General features: G+C 40.7%; 1 protein-coding gene across 1 annotated transcript in view; it reads left to right on the plus strand.

The window, feature by feature from the left end:
* Positions 1 to 25457, plus strand: part of LOC124282566 (nucleolin-like) — a 229537-nt gene that overhangs the window by 165040 nt on the left and 39040 nt on the right. The window contains exons 10-11 of the mRNA XM_046718576.1: positions 10026 to 10155; positions 16410 to 16567. Coding sequence (XP_046574532.1) covers positions 10026 to 10155; positions 16410 to 16567 — 288 coding nt within the window. The remainder of the gene's footprint in view (positions 1 to 10025; positions 10156 to 16409; positions 16568 to 25457) is intronic.

The following is a 25457-nucleotide window of genomic DNA, read 5'->3' on the forward strand; positions in this document are numbered from 1 at the left end:
ACCAGCAAATGGTCACCCCTTGTAAAAAATAGTGAAAATGACAGCAAAATAATGATCGTTTGTTAAACAACTTTTATATTTGGGTGTCCAAAATTATGAGACAAATCATCAGAGTTGGTGTGTCGATTTCGGACTATAGACAAGATTATTTACCTTAAGTTCTAAGTTGTTTTTCTGGGCATTGTATTATTTGCAGGGATTAAGATTACCGTGTGTATTTGAGCTGGAAATAGCAATCAGCTGTGCACACGTTTCCCGGCGATCAAGTTCAAACATGCACAATAATATAAATGGGATGAATTCTGACACAGTCATCAGTAAAATATAATACAGAATACTATTATTTAACCCAAAGAAATATATCCTAGCATTGTGTAATTTCAATTACAGAGGATTTACAGTTTTTGCTCTATAAATTAATTAAGATTAAGATGACCGTGTGTATTTGAGCCAGAAATAGCAATCAGCTGTGCACATGTTCCCCGGCGATCAAGTTCAAACATGCACAATAATATAACAGGATGAATTCTGACGAAGCCATCAGTAAAATATAATACAGAATACTATTATTTAACCCAAAGAAATATATCCTAGCATTGTGTGATTTTAATAACAGTTTTTGCTCTATAAATGTAAAATATGTATAATCAACACTAAGGTTATACAGTACCTCATGAATGTGGTAAGTGGAAGTTGTACGCACATGGAATGGGGTAAAATAAGCAAGCTATTTAAATTCACACATTTTTACCGATGTTACTGTAAACTTGCAGTCCATGGAAAACGAGCCGGTAAATGGTTTAAACATATTTTTATTCCGTCAATACAGAAACCTGGATAGGCGAACAAGCCAAGTGGCTTATATAAACGCCGCTCCAGTACACGGTTCCAATATAGCTGGATACATATTTGAAATAGTCCGACAAGAAAAGAATACTACTGAAACAAAATTACACTCAGAAAAATGATTGAATAATAAATATTTGGTTATGGTGTTGGTTGTGCCTAGCAACGAAAAGAGCTGCCGCAAAAAAATCAAGTTATATAAATCTTGTCTTGCATTGAATATACATGTATATGTAGAGGGCGCTTACTTTTAGAAATGAACTGGTGTAATGAGTTTAGAATGTCACAATTTGTTGAGTTATCCAATGCGCCGTTACCGTATAAGGTAGTTTTCACATCGTATCCTTGAATAGAAAAATACACCGTTGTTCTTAAATTTTGATAGAGCCGGTAAATCAGTTTGTGATTATTGAATGGGGTAAAATAAGCAAGCCAGTTTGTTGACATGTGATCGTCCAGCAACATTAAAGGTAACATGCAACCAAAAAATCTAACATAATTAAAACACAATTATCACTTATTCATGACATATAATATACATTGCTGATTATGAAAATACATATAAACAAAATTATAAGCGTACAATCGCAAATCAAAAGTGCAATATTTTGTACTTGGGTTTACTTCCCAAGAAACGAAGCAGCCGTGCACTCAAGTGTAACGGCTGGTTCATTTGCAGATGCCCTCATGGCTCATTGTGTGTGTATATAGAGAGGTGTTGGGTTTTGTAAATACATGCTCATGTGTATAACATTTTGCAATCAACAGACATCATAACATGTCATGTGTACAAGTATCACACCTGCCTGTCTGTGTAATTACATAATGTGACAGAGGCCGAACTCGGGCCATAAATCAGTGCGTTTTGTTTATGGGGTATAGCCTGATAGGTGTTAAGTTCAAATTGCATGTGGTCAGTGATCGAAGTTGTGTATTGAATATAGTCATTAGCAGACAGGCAGGCAGACACATAGGTGTCAATAAAACAGACATTGAGTTTTGTCTGTGACAACAACATATCTATATCACAGTTAGAAATTCTGTCAACGCTAAATAATGACATTGTTTTTAAGTATCGTACTGAGAAAGTGACTCGGTAAGAAGAACGTGTGGTGAAATAGACAAATGAAATTATATAAACTGTTAAATCGGTCATCTACTGTCATAACCTTCACCGAGTATTCACCAGACAACCCGCTTCCAAGCTGAGCGAACATATTTCACTGTGCATGTGCTATGAGGGTACCGCTATGAGCGCAGCCCAGCTGTTGAAACCAGCTGTTGAAAATTAGTGAATCGTTTGAACTCCGATTTCACACGTTTTTTACATTGCGTTTTTTTTCAACTTTATATGTTGAATTTGCATTTTTGATGATTTGTTTCGGTAAGTCCATACCGAAAGGTATCAGAATCTGCAAAGTTGTGTTTTACGTTGCATGTGACCTTTAAGTATGATATTTAGCGAAACAAAATATATTATCCATTTTCTTTCAAAAACACTTCATTTCGATGCGTGAGTAGACGCAATATGATTGTGAATTCTTTGAATAATGTGGACCAAAGTTATAATTATTGGTAACTGCCAGTTGTCTGTGGTCTGTGTTTGCAGCGATTAGGACCCCATCACAGGGAATCGGCTTATGTATGAAACATACCATTTTGACACTGATTTTAAAGGTCAAGTTTTGGTGTCGGCTTATCTATGGGGTCGGCGTATCTACGGTAATATATGGTACTTCAAACAAAACCAGAAGTGGTGACTTTTGCTATTTACAGATATTTAGCTTTTTATTTTTCTCCATGGAAACAGTTTGGACTTAGTCTCAAAAAGGTGTGGATTTTGTTTCCAGAGCATCACACAAAAAACAATCAATATCTATCAACAAAACTTGGCATATATATGAGACAGATCCCAAAGTGGTGCCTTTTGCTCTTTGTGGATATCTGGCATTCGATTATCATGGACTTTGCCTCAAAAGGGAGGGCTGCGCTCCATTTCTGGAGTACAACTCTAAAACCGTTCAATATCTTTAAAAGAAACTTGGCCATAGATGTTTTTGTTCATTAAGATGCTTCCTAATGTTTGTAATTGTTTTGGAACTGTTAGTTGAATTTGTGGATATTAATACTGTTCATTACTTAATTCGAATCATCAGTGGCTTGACATGAGTTAGAGCAACTGTTTCCTTTGCACTCACTGCACACAATGGAACAATCTAAACCATGTTTTCAACACGTGCACTTTCTGGTATCACAGTTTGTTTTGCACTTGAACCGTATGATCTTCATCAGTGTTTCCGGAGCAGGAGCAATGTCAGTTTTATTTGGCATAAGTCTGCCTTGTGACAGCACCCAACCCCAACTACATGGGTCTAATTTGGTATCACTTTTTGTGGTCCACGCCTGAACTTGCAGATATGTTCTCAAACTATGGAACTTGGTGGCAGCGGCTTGAGAACTTTTCTGATCTTAATGTGTTCAGTTTCTTTTGATCACTTCTACCATACAAGGCTGAAACAAGATGTTCCTCAGCCTTGGTGACATCTTCTGTGGTGCTTGTTTCACGAAGGAAGACTGTGGCTGAAGATATTAGGTGGTCACATCTGGAGATCGATTTCATTGCGGCTCCTTTCCCAATTCCAAACAAATGAGAGGTTGTGTCACATCCAATGATTGCATGGATGACAGGCAAGACTTGACAGGTATCTGTACCTAATACACTCTGGGCTTTTCATATGTCCCATACTTTGAGTTTACTGCCTCCCTGCTTGTCCGACATGAAAAAGATTTTGTTGCCTTCCGGTACATAGAGATGCAAAAGAAGCACCAACAGGTCAGTATCCTCTCCAAGCAAGATGGTTGTTTTCATTCTGGCTGATTCAATAGCTGTCCGTGAAATCAAAATAGCATGTTTTGTTTCAGTGCCATCTTCATGAAGTTTGGAGCTGAGCATTGTTATAAAGTTTTGTTTGTTTTCATTGTTTGCTAGAAATGCATCATTCTTGGTACGGTAAGGAGTGTTGCCTTTAAAGGATGCTTTCGTACCAACAATTCCCTTTGATCCCCGAAGATGCATAGCGTCCTTTGTGTCAGGTCCTGAATTGTACCCATCAAAGACAACCACAGCTTCTTTGTAGCGTAGCGTTCATAGCTTGAATATGGTGTACAAATGTCCTCAAATGTTTATCTAAGACTGGCAAAAAATCTGTGGACAACTTTCCAGGATAGAACCCTTTCATAGATTTGTGCATAAACGCCGACCAAATTGGGCTTGTACATCTCAAAGGCCAAGTATCTGCTGAAAGTAACTCCCATTTTCCAGGTTTTATCTTGGATTTCCATTTCCTGCAGAATGTCAAAGACCAAGGAACCAGGAACCCCTACATAATCAACAATATTGATTTTAGCTATGTCAGCTATTTCCTGTGGAGTTGGATTTTTCCTAAGAACAGTTCTCTTGCTGATGTACCCTGGTGTAGTTGCTGATATGATCCCCATGACATGAAAGGTTCCATGGCCATCAATAGTGCCAATGTTGTGGTCAACGTTGTCAGCTACTAACTGAAGACATGTCCCATTCTCTTGCACGGCTGCAGCGTTAAGCTCAAATATCTTAACCTCTGAGTAAGATGCGGAAAAGCCCAAGTTGTTGAGGATATCAAGAAGAAACCTTGACCTGAAATGATGGTGTAGCTGGACACCAAGGGCAAGTTGAAGAGGCGCCATGAGGATCTGTGGGCGTGCTGCCTGCACAATAGCTTGACCTATTGCGGCAATTTTGTTATCAGCATCTGCGATATTGAACACTTCACTCAGAAATAACTTCAGCGATGCTGTCAGCGAGATGTCCTCTGGCATTGGATAGGTTGTTTTTTCTACAGGCAGTGATCGTATTTCAACTTGATGAGTTTGGCTGCCATTCTAACAATAGACAGTTTTTCTTGTTCAGCATTCTGTCTTGGTCTTTCATAAAACTCTTGTAGAAGGGTTGTGACTTATCTGGCGAAAGTGAGAATACTGCTTTTGCCGTTCACATCTGTGACTGTAACATTTGCTCCAAAGTGATGGAGAACCTTGTTTTTCATGTGAACTGGACTAAAAACGTCTTCTCGACATAGAGTCTCCATCTTTTTTAACCAGATCCGAGATGTATACTTGTTCCACGTTGTCATCTTCAAGTGTTTCATTGCTAATAAGAAGGCATCTTCACATTTAGAACTTTTTGGGCGCCCTGAATCAATTCCTTTCTTTTTCTTCGTACGGCCAGGTGTTGATTTCCCATGGCATGTTGTGTCAGTCTCATTTGGCATTTGTCTTCCTTTGCGAAAATTAACACTGCATTTTTGATGGTACACAGCATCAACTGCTGGTAAGTCTACCAATAGAGTCTCAAGGCTGTTCATAACATGTTTGGACCAGTCATCATTTCTTCTTTCGCAGACAGTAACTACTGATTTTTCAAAATCTGTTGTAGAAACTGGATATACATGTACATCATTTCCTCGTTTCCTCTTATTAACTTTTGCAAACTTTCCAAAAAACAAACAGTTTTCCTTACAATTGAAGCCACCAGTATGTGAGTGTAAAGTTGGCATGTTTTCATGAGAAGATAATTTACCAGCTGGTTGCAAAGTTTTTACATTCACAAAATTTTGGTGGAAGCATTGATGTAGTTTTTGGCCAGGTAGAGTGGTAATTGTGTCATTCCTTAACTGACTAAATCTGTTAATTGTCCTCTCTCAACTGTGTAACAGGTCTTCCATCTCTGAGTGAATCTCCACATATTGTGCAGGTCTCCATTGACATCTGTGGAAATAAAAAACACAATTTGAGCATTTGGAAGTAACTTAATAACTTAGTAAACTTCAGTACTTTAAAAATTTCCATAAAGAAATTGATAATTGAAACTGAAAATAAAGGAGAAAATGTGATTGGGAAATTAATTTGAACTAAAGATTTCAATTTAAAAAACAAAACAAACAAAAACTCACCACAAATCCATGTCTCCTCACATTAGCTCCAAACTGATATAATTCAAAACAATTAAAATGAAAACAAACAGACAAATGTAAACACAAATTTATATGAAAAAATTAACCAGAAACTTTATTAAAAAGGTCAGAATAGTTTCAGTGTGAACTTTTATATGCCTATATTACGCTAATGCAACAATAACATTTTGGCTAAAAAGGGGTTCCATACTTTTTTCATTTTGACAGATGGTACCCAAGTTTACAGTTGAAATAATGTTATTGTTGACTGAAACTTCCAATCATTTATTGAAAATTATCATCAAAATCACATATGCTGCTATTTACTACACACAGTTCATTGCTACAGAGTTGTAGTGATAAGTTTGTTATAAGTGTGCATAGCGAAGTGAATGCAAACTACCTCGCGTGAATGAATGAGTCGGCATGTTGTAGTTGGGATAAATGTACTCCTGTTTTAGATGGCTTAATGTTGAAATTAATAGAGTGTGACCTTTTGATGTAAGGACAATGGGTGTTTTTGGTCACAAACAAACAGAAAACTCGCATGTACAAAGATTATGAAAACAACATTCTTCAACTGTATTATCTCCCTTTGTAATGCTTCTGGTCTACGGTGTGCCATATTTGCTCTAGTATCTACGATAGGATTTTCTATTTTTCATCACAAAATTCAATATGTTCCCGAATTTTTTGGTTGTCCGATTTTTTGTGGATGGTTAATAGACGCATAAAGATTACGAATCAGTTGGATTTGTTTCTGTTGCAATTAGTTTGAGGTCAAACTGTAGTTTGACTAGCCTAAATATGTAATATTATAAACCAGTGTTAAGCATGGTTAACATTTTGATCAGCATGTTGGTGTTCTGCATCATGTCATCTATGTATGCCTTGATTTCATCAAAACACAACAAGTTATGTTATGTTGATTCATCAGATGGTGGCTTAACAGTGCTATAGATGTATTGCTAGGAGCAGTCATTGTCCACAGCATATGATCTTCACCTGTTTGTAATGGTGTAAATTCTTAGATTAAAACAGCATTATCACTGTACAATAATTCTGATGTGGATGTAAGGATGAACATGTCAAAATTACTGCTTTCCCCAGTTTTCAACAATTTAAATGATTAACAGTCACCCACTAAAAAATATAATTTTTAACTAATCCTGCACTACTTACTTCCTGCACTTATTGCTTATGACTCAGATTATCGCTTTTCGCACGCCTCACAAGACGTGTGGTTTGCCAGCTCGACTGTTTTGTATCCCATGAGTTTGTTATTATTGATAATAAACTGACTTTTGTGTATTTTCATTTGTTCTTCTGAGAGTGTAGGTATTACCCTTCTCTTTCGTTTTTGTAGTACTGTTGTAGTGATGGTGTTTGATGATAGTTTTAACAAGTTGAGGAATGACTCGCATCGGTGCTCAGCGAAAACATCAAAGATGACGAATGATTTCTGGCGTAGTGGCAGTTTGAGTTGTTATTTTTGCATAGATGGGTGCCTCTCGTAAAAATAACACGTCGCAAAACCAGATGAGGTATCAAGGTCGCAAAATTTTAAAGGCGGGAACATTTCTCGTTTTAGAGTAATTCAGGACAGCCATTGTCCAAATATTTAAAAAGTCCAAAAACTATGTAGTCAAGACATATGAGACTTTATTGTAATAATTTTTAACACGTTAATCTGTATTCTTAATCACTACTGTAAATCCTTGTCACTACTGCATTGTACATTGACTTGTCAGCCAATTAATCACTGTATATGACATTTATAGTGTTAATCCGTCATCCACCTTGGCCGTGCCTGCCATCACATCAACTGGTGAAAGAAGTGTTATTGTTTCTCTATCTGTCCATTGTAGAGTCATTGACTGTCCATTGTTGTCAAAGACTGTGTATATATATATGTATATATATATATATATATATATACGCACAAAATGTCCAAAGTAATACAGGTGTTCAGTCATAAATATTGCATAGATAAATAAAAACAGAATGCCGTTTTCTCCAACATGTTTCGTTCTTTACTCTTCAGGGAGATTGTAGCGGTTACAGTATGACGTCATTACATATATATTGTGACGTCATAATAGGGACAACATTCTAGAGCGACAAGGTCACAGCTTGCAATGGTTTAACATTGGTTTGTACTTGTCTATGAAGTAGTGTTCTTTTAAAATTCGTTTTACTTTGTCCGAATTTTGAACTTGATAAAAAGGAAATATTGTAAATTTAACATCGTTTCCTTTCGCACAGACATCTAGATGTTCACTCAGTGGGATACATCGGGTTTCAGGGCACTTCATTTGTTGTTTGTGGACACGAACCCAGGCTCTTAAATTTTCTGATTGACCAATATACTGTTCATTACAGCCTGTGCATGTTATGACATATATTATGTTTTTGCAAGAGCAGTCAAAATTCTGTTTTACATAGAATTCTCCGTGTCTCGTGAAAGTTACAGAGTGTCCTTCAACAATATGTCGACACCGCGTTCCACAGTTACCTCTGTTGCATCTAGACACAGTAGGATTTGGTAAATTCTGTTTCTTTGAAATAAATTTGGCTTTTGTTAGTATCTTTTTAAGATTCTGATTTTGTCTTTTGCTATTTATTATTTTTCTAGATTTCAGCATTGATTTCAGTTTTTCATCTTGTTCTAAGATGCACATATTTGTTTTTATGTTCTGGAACACATTTGGGTTCAACGGATTATAAGTAGATACAAAAGCAATTACTTTTTCCTCATTGGTTTGTTTCATCGTTCCTGTCAAAAGATCGTCTCTATTAAGCTGTAAAGCTTTATATATTCCGTCTTCAACAAGAGATTTTGGATATTCCCGTAATAGTAAAAACGTCATAGTTCATTCAGTCTTTGATTGCGGGTGTCTTGGTTTGAAACTATTGTACATATTCTTCGTGCCAGGTTATATGGAAGACTTCTTTTGGTGTGGCTCGGATGACAAGATTTGAAGTTAAAATATTGTTTCAGTATCTGTAGGTTTGTAGAAGATATCTGTGTCCAATTTCCGCCCGATTTGATGACCATTGTGTCTAAGAAAGCTGTTTTAGTTTCATCTGCCTCCATAGTGAAAACAAGATTTTCGTCCATGCTATTTAATAGTTGGTAAAATGTATTTAGTTTCTCCTCAGAAAATGGCCAAATTATGAAGCAGTCGTCTAGAAATCTTTTCCAATTTTCCATGAAATAATGGGCAACATCCTCTCCAAGAATTTGACTGATTTTATGCTTGAACTTTTCCTCCAGATATCCTAAGACAAGCGTCGCATAAGTCGGCGCCATTTTGGTTCCCATGGCTGTTCCTTTAATCTGTTTATAGTACTTATCGTCAAAAAGGAAAATATTGTTTTTTAAGATGAATTCAAATGATTTTGAAATTTGCTCAGGTATGTGTTCTTCACAACGGTTTAACCAATAATCCAACGCTTTAATTCCTAGGCTATGTGGGATATTTGAATACAAATTTTTTACATCAAAAGTTACAAGTTTGCTTGTTTCATTAACGTTTTGTGGTAAAGAGGAAAGGAAATGCATGGTGTCACGAGTAAAACTTTTAACATTTGATGAGATTGGTTTCAATAAAATATCAATGAAATTACTTAGTCTATGTGTAGCACACGCTGGGCCTGCAATTATAGGTCGGAGTTTCAAATCTCCCGGGTGTTCCATCTCAACATAGCTGCTTTTAGGATTTTTACATTGTCTTATGATCTCCTTACTTTTATGAATTTTGGGTAAGCCATAGAAATTGCTCGATTTGCAGTCAAAATGTGTTATATAATTTAATTCCTTGGATGTCAGCTCTTCTGAGTACTGACTGGTTAGGTTCTTTAATTTCCGAAGTACACTGTCTGACTCTTTTTCACTGCATGGGACATAAGTACCTTTGTCCAGGAGTAAGTCCATTGCCATGTGTTTGTAGTTCAAATAAACAGTTATCCAATAATTCCTAACGCAAGCAAGAAACACTCTAATATAACCAGCAAACAGAGAGATTCTTTAAACTCTTTGGCCAATGATCCGAACATCATAATAAAAGAAGCTGACAAAGGCGGAGGAACAGTGATAATGGATTCAACGAACTACAAACACATGTAGTCAGTATGTAATCAATATCTAGTAAATATGTTGCCAATATGTAATCTGATCATTTACAGGACCTGACTTGGACATGAAGAAGCTGTATTTGTCTGGTTTAGGACCCAAAGTGAGTCGAGCTGATATAGAGGAGGCCTTCCCAAAATCAGTGAATGTGGATGTCATCAGCTCCAAGACGGACAGACCATCGTATGTATTCTTACAGCAATACCCTCACAAATGCTCCTGTCACATTTCTACAGATCAGAAAAAATGCATGGTTCACTGCAAAACTAAGGCCCTGCCAGTCAATATGGCCTTTGAAGTAGGAAGAACACAGATACAGAGTCGTGCAAAAAGTATTCGGAAAAATGGCAATTTCATTTTATCGGGGAATCGCCTCGCAACTTTGAATTCGCATTATCGACAATCGCAAAAGATGGGTAGAATGGGTAAGGAACTCGCACACACACACACCCCATAAAAAAGATAGTGAAACAATTCTGTTTGAAGGGAAAACCTATAAGATAGTGATTCCGATAAATTCAAATGCTGCCAGTCCTCATGTCCGGTAAACATAAAATCATAAAATGTATAATACAAGTCATGCCATGTATATCAATGTCAACGAGAAGTCAAGTCGTTCAAGAATAACTTCTATCTAAATATAGTTTCGAGAACTTACGATTTCGTCTCGTAAACAAACCAAATCACGTGACGTAATGTACGAAATGTGATTGGTCAATGTTTCGTCAGTCATTCTGAATAATTTGTGTGTTCTTTGTATCTCGTCCCATTATAATAATATGTAGGCTTATGAATTGTCGGGAAAATGTATGATCGTATCAGATTGTTAAAAGCACATGGTGACTGTCAAACGTGAAAATGGCCAGTAAAAAGCAGACAATGCTTTCTACTTTCTTCGGTGGTAAAAGAAAGGTTTGTGAATCGGAAGACGATCAAAATGAACTGAGAACAGATGTACAAACCAGTAAGTGACACAAAAAAGGGGAAAGCCTCTGTTCAAGTGGGAACTCTAAAGCTAAAACTTGCAATACTAAAATACGCAAATTTCATTCTGAGTGGCTGACAGAGTTCAAATGGCTTCGTTACGAGGATGACAGTGGAAGTGTTTTAATGTTCTGTAAAATATGCGAACATGCAGCAAAAGTGAATGGATTCACCAAAGGATGTATAAATTTGAAAAAGTCTGCATTAAGAGAACATCGTGACAGTGCATCCCATCATCAACCTGTAACAATAAGTTTTCATCAAAATGCAATGACTACGCATCTAAACGCTGCAACTGAGAAATCTGATGCAAAGTTAACAGCTATGATGAGAACTGTATTATACATGGCACAAGAAAATTTGGCGACTGTTAAATTTTCTGGATTGATCGAGTTACAGAAAAACAATGGCTGTTCAAGTTTGACTGGTGATGTCTACACACATTCCGATAGCATTGGAGAAATGGAAGATGTGTTGCTAAAAAGTATGGTGAATGGAATGAAAGACAAAATTTCTAAAAGTGAGTTCGTGGGAATCATCATTGATGAGACTAAATGTGACAGTTGAAAAAAAACTTATAATATTTGTGAAAATTTTGAACGCAAATGGGCTGCCAGAAACACTATTTATTGGAAACTACTCCGTTCACAGTGGTACAGCAGAATGCGTGACAAATAAAGTGCACGAAGTACTTGCAGAATGGAATATTCCTCTTGAAAAGGTTATTGGACTGGGTTCAGACGGTGCAGCCGTTATGACGGGGGAGAGAAGCGGTGTTGGTCTTAGAATGAATGAAGGGGGGTTCCCCTTACATGATCCACGTGCATTGTATTTCACATAGGGTGGCACTGGCGTCTGCAGACGCTGCAAAAGTATCTAAAACAGTAGCAGAATATCGACGGACACTGAATGACATTTATAAACTCTACGAATATTCAGCAACTCGGTATAACCAGTTACGCGAATCATCGCAAGTTTTGGAGGATTCAGACTTTTCAAGTTTAAAACAACCATACAGTGTCAGATGGTTGTCTGTGGGAAACGCCGTCAAAAGTGCAAAAAACAATTGGCCAGCCCTCGTTATGGAAATTGAAGAGGAGGCCGCCAACAGAAATAACAGTGCAGCTGTTAATATTCAGAAGAAGATCCAAACGTATTCGTTCATTGGCACCACTTACATGCTCTCGGATGTCTTGTACTACATGGACAAGTTGATAAAGATATTTCAGAAAGAAAATCTCAACATTGGCATGGTTATGCCAATAGTAAATTCGACTTGCACTTCACTGATGGAGTTGATAACAACTCCAGGCGAAAGTGAGAAGTATTTCACAGAAAATCTCCAGAAAGGAGATTTCAGGGCCGTGAAACTCAAGTACGCAGATGCTGGTTCTATTCTTGCATTTCAAAATATGAGAAAAGTATTTATTGAAGAACTATGCAGTAATCTACACGCTAGATTTCCAGAGGAGAGTTTACATGATTTGACATGCCTTGATAAGGTTCTGAACCCCATTCGTTTTCCTGAATCACAAGACGACATTGTCGCATGCGCTCGGGATTCCCTTGATGTGTTGATAACTCAGTTCAGCCCTGTGAATGGACAAGAGGAAAATGATGTCACAGGCGTTGTCAATGGCGACCGTGCTGGGAAAGACTTCAGCCATTACAAAACAACTGTCCGTGGTCTCGGCACCACTTCACTGGAAACAAATTGTCGTGCCATTATTATGGAGTTTGTTGACATTTACCCAGACTTTGCTGTGTGGGCAAAGATTGCCATGACAATCCCAGTGAGCAGCGTGGCTGCAGAGAGGGGGGTTCAGCCTCCAAAGTCTGGTTCACAATGCCTGATGAAATGGACTATCACAGGATCGGTTGAATACTCTCATGACATTAAACATGGACGCAGGAGAAAAGAACATCGAATAGGCAAGAGTCATTTTCCGAAATAAAAACAGAAAACTCTAAAAGGTATGGTTTTATTATCTTTATTGAATTAAAGTATCATTGCATAACTCTTATATAAATTGTGACCGCCAGATTGCGTACAGGACCGGATAATGAAATGATCACCGGACACTGTGGCCAGTAAAAAAAAATACCCAGCGGAATATCTAGCGTGTAGATTACTGCATAGTTCTTCAATAAATACTTTTCTCATGTTTTGAAATGCACGAATAGAACCAGCATCTGCGTACCTGAGTTTCATGCCCCTGAAATATCCTTTCTGGAGATTTTCTGTGAAATACTTCCGCCTGGAGTTGTTATCAACTCCATCAGTGAAGTGCAAGTCGAATTTACTATTGGCATAACCATGCCAATGTTGAGATTTTCTTTCTGAAATATCTTTATCAACTTGTCCATGTAGTACAAGACATCCGAGAGCATGTAAGTGGTGCCAATGAACGAATACGTTTGGATCTTCTTCTGAATATTAACAGCTGCACTGTTATTTCTGTTGGCGGCCCATTTGCGTTCAAAATTTTCACAAATATTATAAGTTTTTTTTCAACTGTCACATTTACAATCTCATCAATGATGATTCCCACGAACTCACTTTTAGAAATTTTGTCTTTCATTCCATTCACCATACTTTTTAGCAACACATCTTCCATTTCTCCAATGCTATCGGAATGTGTGTAGACATCACCAGTCAAACTTGAACAGCCATTGTTTTTCTGTAACTCGATCAATCCAGAAAATTTAACAGTCGCCAAATTTTCTTGTGCCATGTATAATACAGTTCTCATCATAGCTGTTAACTTTGCATCAGATTTCTCAGTTGCAGCGTTTAGATGCGTAGTCATTGCATTTTGATGAAAACTTGTTGTTACAGGTTGATGATGGGATGCACTGTCACGATGTTCTTTTAATGCAGACTTTTTCAAATTTATACATCCTTTGGTGAATCCATTCACTTTTGCTGCATGTTCGCATATTTTACAGAACATTAAAACACTTCCACTGTCATCCTCGTAACGAAGCCATTTGAACTCTGTCAGCCACTCAGAATGAAATTTGCGTATTTTAGTATTGCAAGTTTTAGCTTTAGAGTTCCCACTTGAACAGAGGCTTTCCCCTTTTTTTGTGTCGCTTACTGGTTTGTACATCTGTTCTCAGTTCATTTTGATCGTCTTCCGATTCACAAACCTTTCTTTTACCACCGAAGAAAGTAGAAAGCATTGTCTGCTTTTTACTGGCCATTTTCACATTTGACAGTCACCATGTGCTTTTAACAATCTGATACGATTGTACATTTTCGCGACAATTCCTAAGCCTACATATTATTATAATGGGACGAGATACAAAGAACACACAAATTATTCAGAATGACTGACGAAGCATTGACCAATCACATTTCGTACATTACGTCACATGATTTGATATACACTTTTTTAAATTTAGTACACAACAAATGCTGTATTTCTTATGCAACAATGAAGTTCTATTCATATCCTCAAACAGCGTCGACCCCTATGATTTTTCAGGCAATTAAAAGTGCATGCAATACAGTGATTACTGATTAGTGGTAACACCACTCAGATTACCCGACAAAGATTCCCATTTACCATTTCTCATGTCTGCCCTAAATATTCAACATTATAAATGAAGGTCTTATGTATTACATGTTGTGTAATATATGCATGGAGGTGCAGCAAAAGGAATTATCAGCTGAGTTAAAAACACGAAACACAGATGAAAGGATTAACCACTAACATGGTCACTGATTTATTACTTTTATCTTGCACAACAGATTTCTCAAAAGGGTCCCGTCAAAAGGTAGGGTATATGTTTGTAGAGTTGCTAACATATACTGAAGAGGTTTATTACCGTGAAGTAGACATTTGTGATGTTGGTAACAACAATAAGGGCTGCACGCAAGGATTTTCAGGTTGACCGCACTTGGAGAACAATGGACATAATCTGTGATGATAAGCATGCGGGTAGCACTAAATTCTCTACATATCCCAAGGACGTCCATGATGCAACATTTCTCTAAGGTGTACCCATCGATACATAGATATCTGCCACCTCGTGAAGTCGGAATGAACTTTTACTCTAACTGCTGGTTTGTCATAATGAAAGTGATCAATTTGAAAGTATGGAAGGGCATATTATGTACCCAAATTGTTGAGTTGGTGCTTACTCATATCAATCAATGTCAATCAATGATTGTCAAAACAAACTAAGTGAGTTCAAATTTATTGATTTTAATTATGTAAATGAAGAAAGGGTGAGTTCATGTCACATATTTCGTTAGGTAGTTCAGAATTTAGTATAACCCAGAAAGTTAATCCCTTAAAACAACATGCACCATCAGCCCCCCCAACATCAAAGGATTTTCACTGTAATAACAAATGTCTATTTCCAGGTAAGACACCACTGAATACGCCCACATTCTGTCATGTGACCTTCCTTCCTAACCTTGTTGACCGCCTCTGTGGTGTAGTGGTTAGAGCGTCCGCCCTGAGAACGGAAGGTCGCGGGTTCGATCCCCGGCCGCGTCGTACCAAAAGACGTTAAAATATGGTACTTGTTGGTACCTGCCTGGCGCTTGTCATTATGGGTACAACAAGGACTGGTCGGCTTGGAGTCAGTATAATGTGTCTGAGTGGGGTATTCATGCTTCACTGCGGCATGGTATCTCAGTGGGCTAGCACTATAAAACCAGCTTAAGCCTGTGCTAGTACAAGCAGCCGCACAGCCACATACACAAGCATGCACGTCGTCATATGAGCGAAATATTCTCAAGCATGACGTTAAACTCAATTTCACCTCACCTCACCTAACCTTGTTAGTTTCAGCAACAGGAATCTGCCGGAAACCAACAATCATAGTTTCCGTGAGTGGAAACCTACATGATTCTGACATTACCCAGTTTCATGTAGGTTTCCGGAAATCTGGATACTTATTTTTGCTGTGCCTGGTTATTATATGGGTATTTATGTAGCGCGCTATAGTCCATCCCACATGCATGCTCAAAGTGTTTTTTGTTTTTCCCTCGATCATTTGATGTCAACCTCAGCGGCACATCATATTATCTCAACTCTCTGGGGAGCATACAACTCTTGTTGCCACTAGGTGCACCGAGTTAATGTAACTTTCTAATCCTTTCGAGGTACCCATTCACACTTTGTCCAAGTTGACTGCATGTTGCTGTACCCGCATCTAGGTGTTTGCACTATTCATGTGGCCACCATCTGGTCATATACGAAAGGATTCATGGATTCTTGTACACTAGGGGTTGTGACAACGCTGAAAGTTGACTCCAAGGTTTTTACGCCCGGTCACAGGTGGGCTCGATCCCTGCACCTCCAAGCTCGCTTGATCACTAACCTGGCGCCTTAAACAGCTCACCAACCTTTGCCCCCCCCCGGTTATGTTCTAAGTATTGTCAGCAGCATACCACTGCTTGTAGTTTTCAAAATAATGTATAAAAGTTGTTTCAGGTACGGATTTGTGACATTTCTCAGTGAAAAAGATGCAAAGTCAAGCTTAGCCAAGACAATGGGTATGAAGATTGGAGGACATCTTATCAAAGTGGTATATGCTAACAAGAAGAAGGAGATGGTTGCATTGAAGAGGAAAGCAGACAGGAGAGGCGATGGTTTGTGGAATTCATTTAATTTAATTTGCAATGGTATTCTTCTTCAAATAGAAGGGACGGTGGTTTAGCCCAGTGGGTAAAGCATTCGCTTATCACACCAAGGACCCCAGTTTGAATCACTACATTGGTACAGTTTGTGAAGCCCATTCCTGGCTATATTTGGTGTGAAAACATACTCATTCACTAACTTTGCAAAGTTACAAAACTCTCCAAGAGATCGGTCCATTTTTTGTGCAGCTGGAATGATAAAACAAAAAGATATCAGTACTAGTGTTAAGGTTAACATCCGTTAAGGTGAACATTCTTCTAGGTATTCACTATGGAGACAATTCTTAGTAAAGTTAGAAAATTTGTCGTTGAGTTTAGGGTTGGGTTCTACTACCGGTAAGTGAAAAGCACTATTGAATCCAACATGGAAACCATCCCATGATATTTTTGACATGCAAGCTAAACAAAAATTGTGAAACACAAAGCATCAAAACTTGGCAAATTTCTATATTTTCCGTAAAGAATTTTACAATTATTTTTTTTTAGTTAAGTAAAGTGTTTTGCAGTAACAATCGTGAGACAAATCAATCATAATTAATGTCTAGCTTGGCTTAACTAAGAAAGATGTTACTTAGATGTTTGAATTCAATAATCAACCTGGCATCACATTGAAAACTTTTTTTTTTTGCTTGCTACATGTGTAAAGATCTGTTGCAGATATGAAATCATTAAAGTTTGTTTTTTGCCATTCGTCTCTTGCAAAAATTTCTTTTAGTTAACCAGGATTATGGGGATGATTCAGGGTTTTACCATTAAAACATACAGTGCTTTATAATATTGCAGGCAAATATATGTGTTTCATGTGACAGATGTAATTCCTAAGGTAAGTCCTATGTACCTGTAGTGTATCAGCTGCATTTGTGCAACCTTGGTCTGAGGTCCAGGCTACTAGAGGTCTAATGGGTGATCTCTTTGTTCCGAAAGGCAATAACTCTCTTTTTAATAAGGGAGTGTTCAACTTTTCCATTCAGTCTGGTTCAAAACTCAATGTGCCCTGCGACAACTAGTGGCATGTAACAATGAAATCAAACATTGTCCTGTCATATTACAATTCTTACGAATATGACCCTCTAACACTTAATTGCCCTTTTTCCTGAATTTTATTTCTGAATCCACAAGTTTAGTTTGAATAAAATGTTGAATCCAAGGTTTTGTGTTGTCTGTTTACCTAGTGGTCTTCCAAAGGAGTCACTATCTGAAGGAGTTATCTCCTCCAAGAAGCTTCTTAATTTTTCCTGTGGTTCACTTGCACATATATGTTGACTTGTTCTCGGAAACAATTTCTGAAAAGATTCTAATTTTTGGCTATCTCTTCTCTTGTAAACGTATGTAAATCTAAGGACACTAAGTAGATATCTTCCTCCCCCTAGGCCATTAAGAATTGCTGTGCATCTGGAAATTTGGTGTCCACTTGGGATCCTCACGTTGATTGTTGGGTGTGTTTGAAACTCCATGAACCTTCTTCTGCTGCGAAGCATATCAACCCCTGTCATGGCAGCTTTTTAAAATTATGACCTAGTCGTAAATAAGGCCTGGAAAAGAAGATGACTAAAAAGCTGCTGTCCAGAACCCCAGCTAAGGTGCCTGCAGATACCCAGATAATATCAAACATTCAATCGGACTTGGTAGAGCTCGTCACTCCAGTTCTATCTGATCTGGACACACCCCATCTGTCAACACCACTGGCTGTAAGGTTGTAACAGAGGAGGATTTATTGGTGGCCTTTTGGGGATCTTATCAAGGGTCTTTCACATCTGATTTCATCATTATCTCAAGACAATATCAGCAAGCATGATCTTAATCCTCCACACAAAAGACACAGCTACTGTCACCTCAGTTGAAGTTTACAAGATGTGCAAGTCACGGACCATGACTCTAGTGTTAAGGACTACACAAGCACTGGGAGTTCTGCTTGAGTTCAACAGTTAGACAGGCCCACTGATCTTGTTAAGGAATACCGGAGAGAAAACTGAGATAACCGGATCGATGCTAACAGCACATGCTTGGGAAGCTGTTCAAGCATGAGCTGCACGGACCACAGAGACGGTTATCAAAGCAGGACCACTAACAATCAGGAGAAGAGCTACACTGACCACACACTGTATGTGCCAAGTTACTGCAAGCCCTACATTGCAAGATACAGGTATTAATAGGTGCTCTTCTTGCAACCATACGCAGCAATTTAGAGAAACCAGGTTTTACTGATGTGGATTTTACAACAGACTTCTCCGAGCACAGTTCAACCCGGTATATCTTTCTCTTCAACCCAAGTTCTCTTCTTGGATTCAATGCTGCCTGCACCTGATCAGGAGGAATTATCATTCAAGTACCTAGACCGCCTGGGCTGTTCTTCACTCCAGGGTAACACCTTACCTGTCAAGTTGCCATCTCTTGATTTCAAGGTTTTGCCATTAAAGTTCCTGAGCATCGCTCTATGAATGGGTATGTTTGCACAAAAATTATCCTTTTTGTCTTGCACTTTTTTCAGCATAAAAAGTGTTTGTCAAGTAGTCAAAAGTAACAAATATGTTTTTTTCTTTATATTGATTCCTATTTTCCACATTAAAGAACAAATAAACTTTTGTCTTTTGCACTCTTTTAACCATTACATATGAAAGACGTGTGGTTAGTCTTAAGCGAAACACCAAATTTGTTCTTAAAACTTGTGGTTAATTAATACAGAGCGATTAAAAATGGCCAAAAAGTTGCCTGCTTCACTCTCGCCCGCCAACGAAACCACAGAGAGGTTACATAACTTTGTCGCCAGAGCACTGCAGCGAACCGGAAGTGACATTATGTGAGGAAGGATTTACAGTTAGTTGTATATAAAGTGTGTAACAAGCTCGTCATTTTGCTGATTTCTTGACGTCAACAAAGACATGCCGAATCATTGCGTAGCCATCAACTGCTCCAAGGGTCGGGTGATGGTGTCACCATGCACGGATTTCCACCAGACCCTGTAGTTCGTGCTAAATGGGTTATTTTTGTGAGTGCCTGGAACGATATCTTACTTATGTTCAGATCACTTCACGGAAGTTAAAGAATCAAAACTACTTACTAGTTGTAGTAAAATATGTATATGTTTGATGACCAAAAAGATTTTGCATGACACTACTTGTAACAAAACGATTTCTTCCTCGGAAGCGAGGTTGTGGTCGAATTAAGTGGCAATAATATTGTAAGTAGTATTATATTTAAACCCACCTCACTTCCAAGAGAGAAATTGTTATGTTATGAGCTATGTCATGCAAAATCCTATTGGCTAATACATATTTTACTGCCAGTAGAAAGTAGTTCTGATTTTGTTACTTGGTGAAAACAAACCTAAATAGCATTATTTTTCCTTATCCTGACTCATGCTTATTGCTTGTCTCCTTCCTTTTGCGAACGTTAGTGGAACACTTGTATCTTCTATTGAAGCTCCCTTCAATAAAAACAGACGTAAAATCACTTCTCACCGTGAGTTATCTCTCTGGCCGTTTTGGCGGGAAAAGTGGCGCCACCGCTCCCACATGCTTCACTCTCTCCTTCTTCGCCCTAGTGGACGGTTGAGAGAGCGCCTGTGTCTTCTATATGGCACTATATCCTTTTATTTTATTAGTTATTACCCTATACATTACCTTTATAGGGGTATAGGGAGTATCCTTCAACATTATGGTTTGAAATTTATTCGTATTTTTCACTGTTTATTCACGGTTTCGTCCGTGATTGTTCAGTGTTTACATTTCATGAAAACCTGTTTTCGTTGTAGGTTCCGATTCTCTGCTGCAGACCCGCATTTATTGTGCCCTAGCTGCACAACACCATGTACTTTCAGCTCTCGCTGCAACCTTTGTCAGCATTTAACCAATATTGAATTTAATAAATATATTTTCTGCGTACTTAGGCATGCTAAAGACAAGCCCAGGCGTCTTTTTCAAGTTATGGATAAGCCGGCTGAGTCCCTCGCGTGTCAGCTGCTGTCAGACGACCCTCTTCCTCCCTGTGATCTGCCGGAGATGTCCTCGGAGGATGGGCGTGGGACGTTGTTCGCCACTCGCAGAAGAGGGCTGCCCCTTCGGACATCCCTTCATTGCAGACGAAGAAGAAGAGGCCATCCTCGTTTTTGTCGTCGGCAGTACAAGAAATTAAGGCAAGGCACCATCACGGAATTAAAAATATTGGTTTTAGATATTAAACATAATCCAGTCAATATAGGATACCTGAGCGTGACAATGACCAAAGCTTCGGGTCCGGGAACAACCATGCGACTGAGAAAATGTCATACCATCGCGCTCTCCGACCCTGGAGACACATGCGGATTCGACGAGCCCGGAATTGAGGGCAACCTGTATGCATTGCAACTGAAAAACAACATTTACAAACGCGCTGAAGTGCCCGCTGCCAAAGGCAGCAGCGGATCCGGCAACCGCATCAGCGCCCTTAGCGATTTCATCGACACCGAAGGAGCGGTCAACAACGAGCGGTACAACCTCGTCCGCAACGAAGAAGACGAGTGGACGATATCCAGGGCCTTCGACGGCAAACAGTTCGATCTGAACGATGTCAAGACCACGGTCTTTGCTCAAAACACGCCATACACTTTCATGTTCACCGACGACAATAAATGGGCCTCGTGCCCTCTCGAATTGACTGGATCATTAACATCGCGCTCAGCTCTCCCCTCGTTTTTACGGAAAGCAAAATCCACTACCTAAGACGGTGAGCAGCTCTAAGGGGACGTCTGTGCAGACAACTAGGACTTTCTCGGCCGAGATTGTCCCGATGGAGGAAAGAGGTCTCTATGATGAGCAGCCGCTCATCATCCCGGAGATACATCGCCCCAAGAAGAAGCAGGCCTCAGCAACGGTAACTTCAGCGCAGTTATCTACACAGTCCGAGGTATCTACACTGACCGCAGATAAGCGATCCCTGGACCATATCGCTACCAACGCAGAGAGGGCAGCTCATCTATCACCGCAGACATTCGACCCAGGGGCCTTCATGCAGCTGTTCTCACAGCAGATAATGGAGATGATGGAGAGGCGCTGCGCGCAGGAAGGGGATCGACCAGCCCTGGACACCACCCGCAGAGAGGACCCGGACCTGCACAAAGGACCCACCGTCGACGACACATCGGAGAGGCCTTCCATTGACAACGCAGATGAACAGCCTTCGCGAAGGTCTTCGGAGACAGCCTCAAGGACGTCATCAACATCGCGCAGATCGTCAAGGGATTCGCCGAGGCAGTCGGGAACCAAGAGACGCTCGCCTACACGCAGTTCCCCACGCAGATCGCGCTACAGACGCAGCTCTACAGGCTCATCTCCACGCAGATCGCCACGCAGGTGTCCGCACATGTCTCCACGCAAGTCTCCGTGCAGGTCTCCGCGCAGGTCTCCACACACATCCCCAGCGGAGGAGGATCAACGATCCCAGATCAGCGCCCCTGAAACAGAGGACGATGGCGGTATTATCTTCTCGGACGCAGAGATAAGATATTGGATGGCCAACGGACTGGAGTTAGCGTCACCCTCTAAGGAAGAGAATGCAGCACTCATGTACCTGATGATGTCGACACGATCACTCTACCGCCAATTGATCCCATCTCGGAAGTTCCAGAGAACTTGGACGCAGCCTTCCGGAAGGCAACGAGATCCCAAGCGCCGAATATACCACAGTTCAACGCTAAGAAGTTCTCCCTACACAATATGGACCCCTTCATGAAGGCACAAGAGATCGATGACAACTACAAGGTCATCAACGACGCCCGGACCAAGTCTTATAAGATTGACGACAAAAAGCTGGCGCAGATAGAGACGATGTCCAGAAGGATGTTCTTCGGCCTGAACAGATCCAGGGCAGTGAATGAGATGCTCATCGCCAAGTTCAGGGACTCTACCGCAGAGGAGGACCGGATGATCTACTCTGCTCTACTCATGCAGAAGGACCAGCAGTTTATGACGGACCATCTATCATCCATCTCAGCAGCGTTGACGTTGACGACAAGGACTACTGGCATCCTGCACCTGGAGCGAACGCTTCACAAAGTCGCTGTACAGAGCCCCATGGTCGACATCATCCATCTTCGCAGGGGAGATTGACGACGTCGCCAAGGAAGTTGCCAAAGACTCCAGAGAAGTCCTCATGATAAAGTCCATCGATACACTAGCCAGTGTCATCAGGCAGACGTCCCAGCGCTACTCGGGCAAGTCGAAGTTCGCAGGCATCCAGAAAGCAAGAGACAAGAAAATGAGCACCTTCAGAGGAGGGAAGGACTCTTTTCGTCGCCCAGCCGGCAACTATAGAGGACGACCCCGGACGAGGCAGGGCACCGAGAGGCGCCAAGGTTCAGAGACGATGAAGGAGGGGTTCGGAACGACTGGAGTCATCCACCCCCAGCTGTTCCTCTACAACCTTCACAAGTGGGTGGACGTCTACAAAACTACTGGGAGAACTGGGGAATTCTTCAAGATCCATTTGTATCCAGCATCCTTAGAGACGGATATCGCATACAACTACAAGCAACTCCCCCGTAGACAGACGAACCTCACAAGTTCAACTTCAAGACCCATCGGACAGAGAGGCTACGAGAAGCGGTCACATCTCTACTAGAGAAGGAAGCCATAGAAGTGGTGGACCAGGACCAGCTCTCACCAGGATTCTACTCCCCAGTTTTCCTAGTGCCAAAGAAAAACTCCAAAGAAAAGTTCCGACTCATCTACAACATGAGGGCCTTCAACACAGATTATCTACGCAGACCACCAAAGTTCAGCATGATACATCTCCCACAACACCTACACCTCGTCCGTCCGATGGACTACATGGCCAGCATAGATCTACAGGACGCCTACCTGCATATTCCTGTACATCCGGACTCAAGGAAGTACCTGAGGTTTATACTGGACGGACGACACTACCAATGGAAGGTCCTGCCATTTGGAATATCATCGGCCCCCTGGTTGTTTACAAGGGTGACGAAGCCCATAGTCACATACCTACATCATCGAGGTCTACGCAGTGCATTCTACCTAGACGACGGGATTCAAGTACATCAAGATCCCAAGCATCTCAGACTACAACTGGACTTCACCATCAGACTGCTTACACAACTGGGGTAGCTAGTGAATCTCCTCAAGTCGGACCTAGAACCTACACAGGACCTGCAGTTCCTAGGAATCTGGTTCATCACAACACAGAACTGCATAGTGGTACCAGAGGACCGATGGCTCAAGATACAACAGACGATCTCGCAAGCTCTACTCTCTCCGTGGCCACTACGACAATGGCAGAGTCTGTTGGGTCTCCTCACGTCAGCGCAAGACATGACAGCCAGAGGGAGACTACAACTACGCCCACTACAGGTCTTCGTCAATGTTCATCTAGACGACCCGGAACCCTTCGGACTCCCGGACGCACTACGCCCATATCTACTGTGGTGGACCCAGAGATCAAATGTTTGCGGAGGCACCTACTTAGCAGAGCCGGAGTGCAAGACGCATCTCTACGTGGACGCATCGCTCCAAGGTTGGGGAGCACATCTCGACAACGGAGTGTCAGCTGGGACGTGGACCAACGAGGAGAAAGATCTGCACATCAACATGCTGGAAATGAAAGCAGTACTAAACGCCATACTCCACTGGACAAACATTCGGGAGAATGCTCATCTGATGGTGCATACGGACAACTCCACAGTGGCGTACATAAACAGGCAAGGATCAACAAGGTCGGCGAACCTCCTGGACCTCAACTTTCAACTGTTCAGCATAACAGACAACCTGAACATCCACATAAGAGCATGCCACATTCCAGGAGCCAAGAATGTGATAGCAGACGCACTATCCCGTCCAACGCAGCCATCCCCAACAGAATGGATGCTACATCCAGAGATCTTCAAGCAGATCATACAAGAGATGGGAGCACCACTAATAGACCTCTTCGCCACAAGATTCAACAATCAACTGATAACATTCGTCTCACCAATACCAGATCCTCGAGCATGGGCAACGGACGCTCTAAGCATCTCCTGGGAAGGACTAAACGCTTACACGTTTCCACCACCAGCTCTCATACCGAGGGTGTTGCTGAAAATCAGCCAGACGAAGGACCTACATGATTTTGGTCGCGCCTTACTGGCCAGCGAAAATATGGTTCCCCATTCTCACACAAGAATTAGGACAACCTCAACTGCAACTACCAGAGTGGACGAATCTACTAGTACATCCTCACACAAAGCAGGCGAACGGCAACCCAGAGGTGTTCCGGCTTCACATGTGGACTGTATCAAGGCGTGCTTCAACAAGAGAGGATATTCCGCCAGGGCAGCGAAAGCGGTCACACTAGCTCTACGCAAGTCTCCAGCACCTTGTACGACGACAAGTGGCGAAGCTTCGAGACATACGCTGCGAGGACCGGCTTTACAGCCATAAAGGCGACACACCCTCAAGTGGCGGACTACCTTTGTCACCTACGACAAACAAAGCGGTTAAAAGGGTCAACCCTCTCAACATACCTAGCGGCATTGAGCTCAGTCATCACCATGAGGACAAGTGCAAAACTGACGAAAGTACCAGAGTTACTGGCCTTACTACGCTCTTTTAAATTGGAGAACCAACTACAGAGATTTAAAGCTCCGGCGTGGGACATCAACGTAGTTCTACGACATCTCACCAGTGACGTCTACGAACCATTAAAGAGGACATCCTTGAGTTCTTGACACAGAAGACGCTCTTCCTGATCGCCTTAGCAACAGCAGCAAGGATGTCGGAAATACATGCTCTGGACTTGAGAACACGATTTGATGAAAATCAAAACACCGTGCATATGGGACTGCGATTGGACTTCATCGCAAAGAATCAACTGC

This window comes from Haliotis rubra, unplaced genomic scaffold (genome assembly GCF_003918875.1).
Source record: "Haliotis rubra isolate DU_JTF1 unplaced genomic scaffold, ASM391887v1 Scf30, whole genome shotgun sequence".
Lineage (NCBI taxonomy): Eukaryota > Metazoa > Mollusca > Gastropoda > Lepetellida > Haliotidae > Haliotis > Haliotis rubra.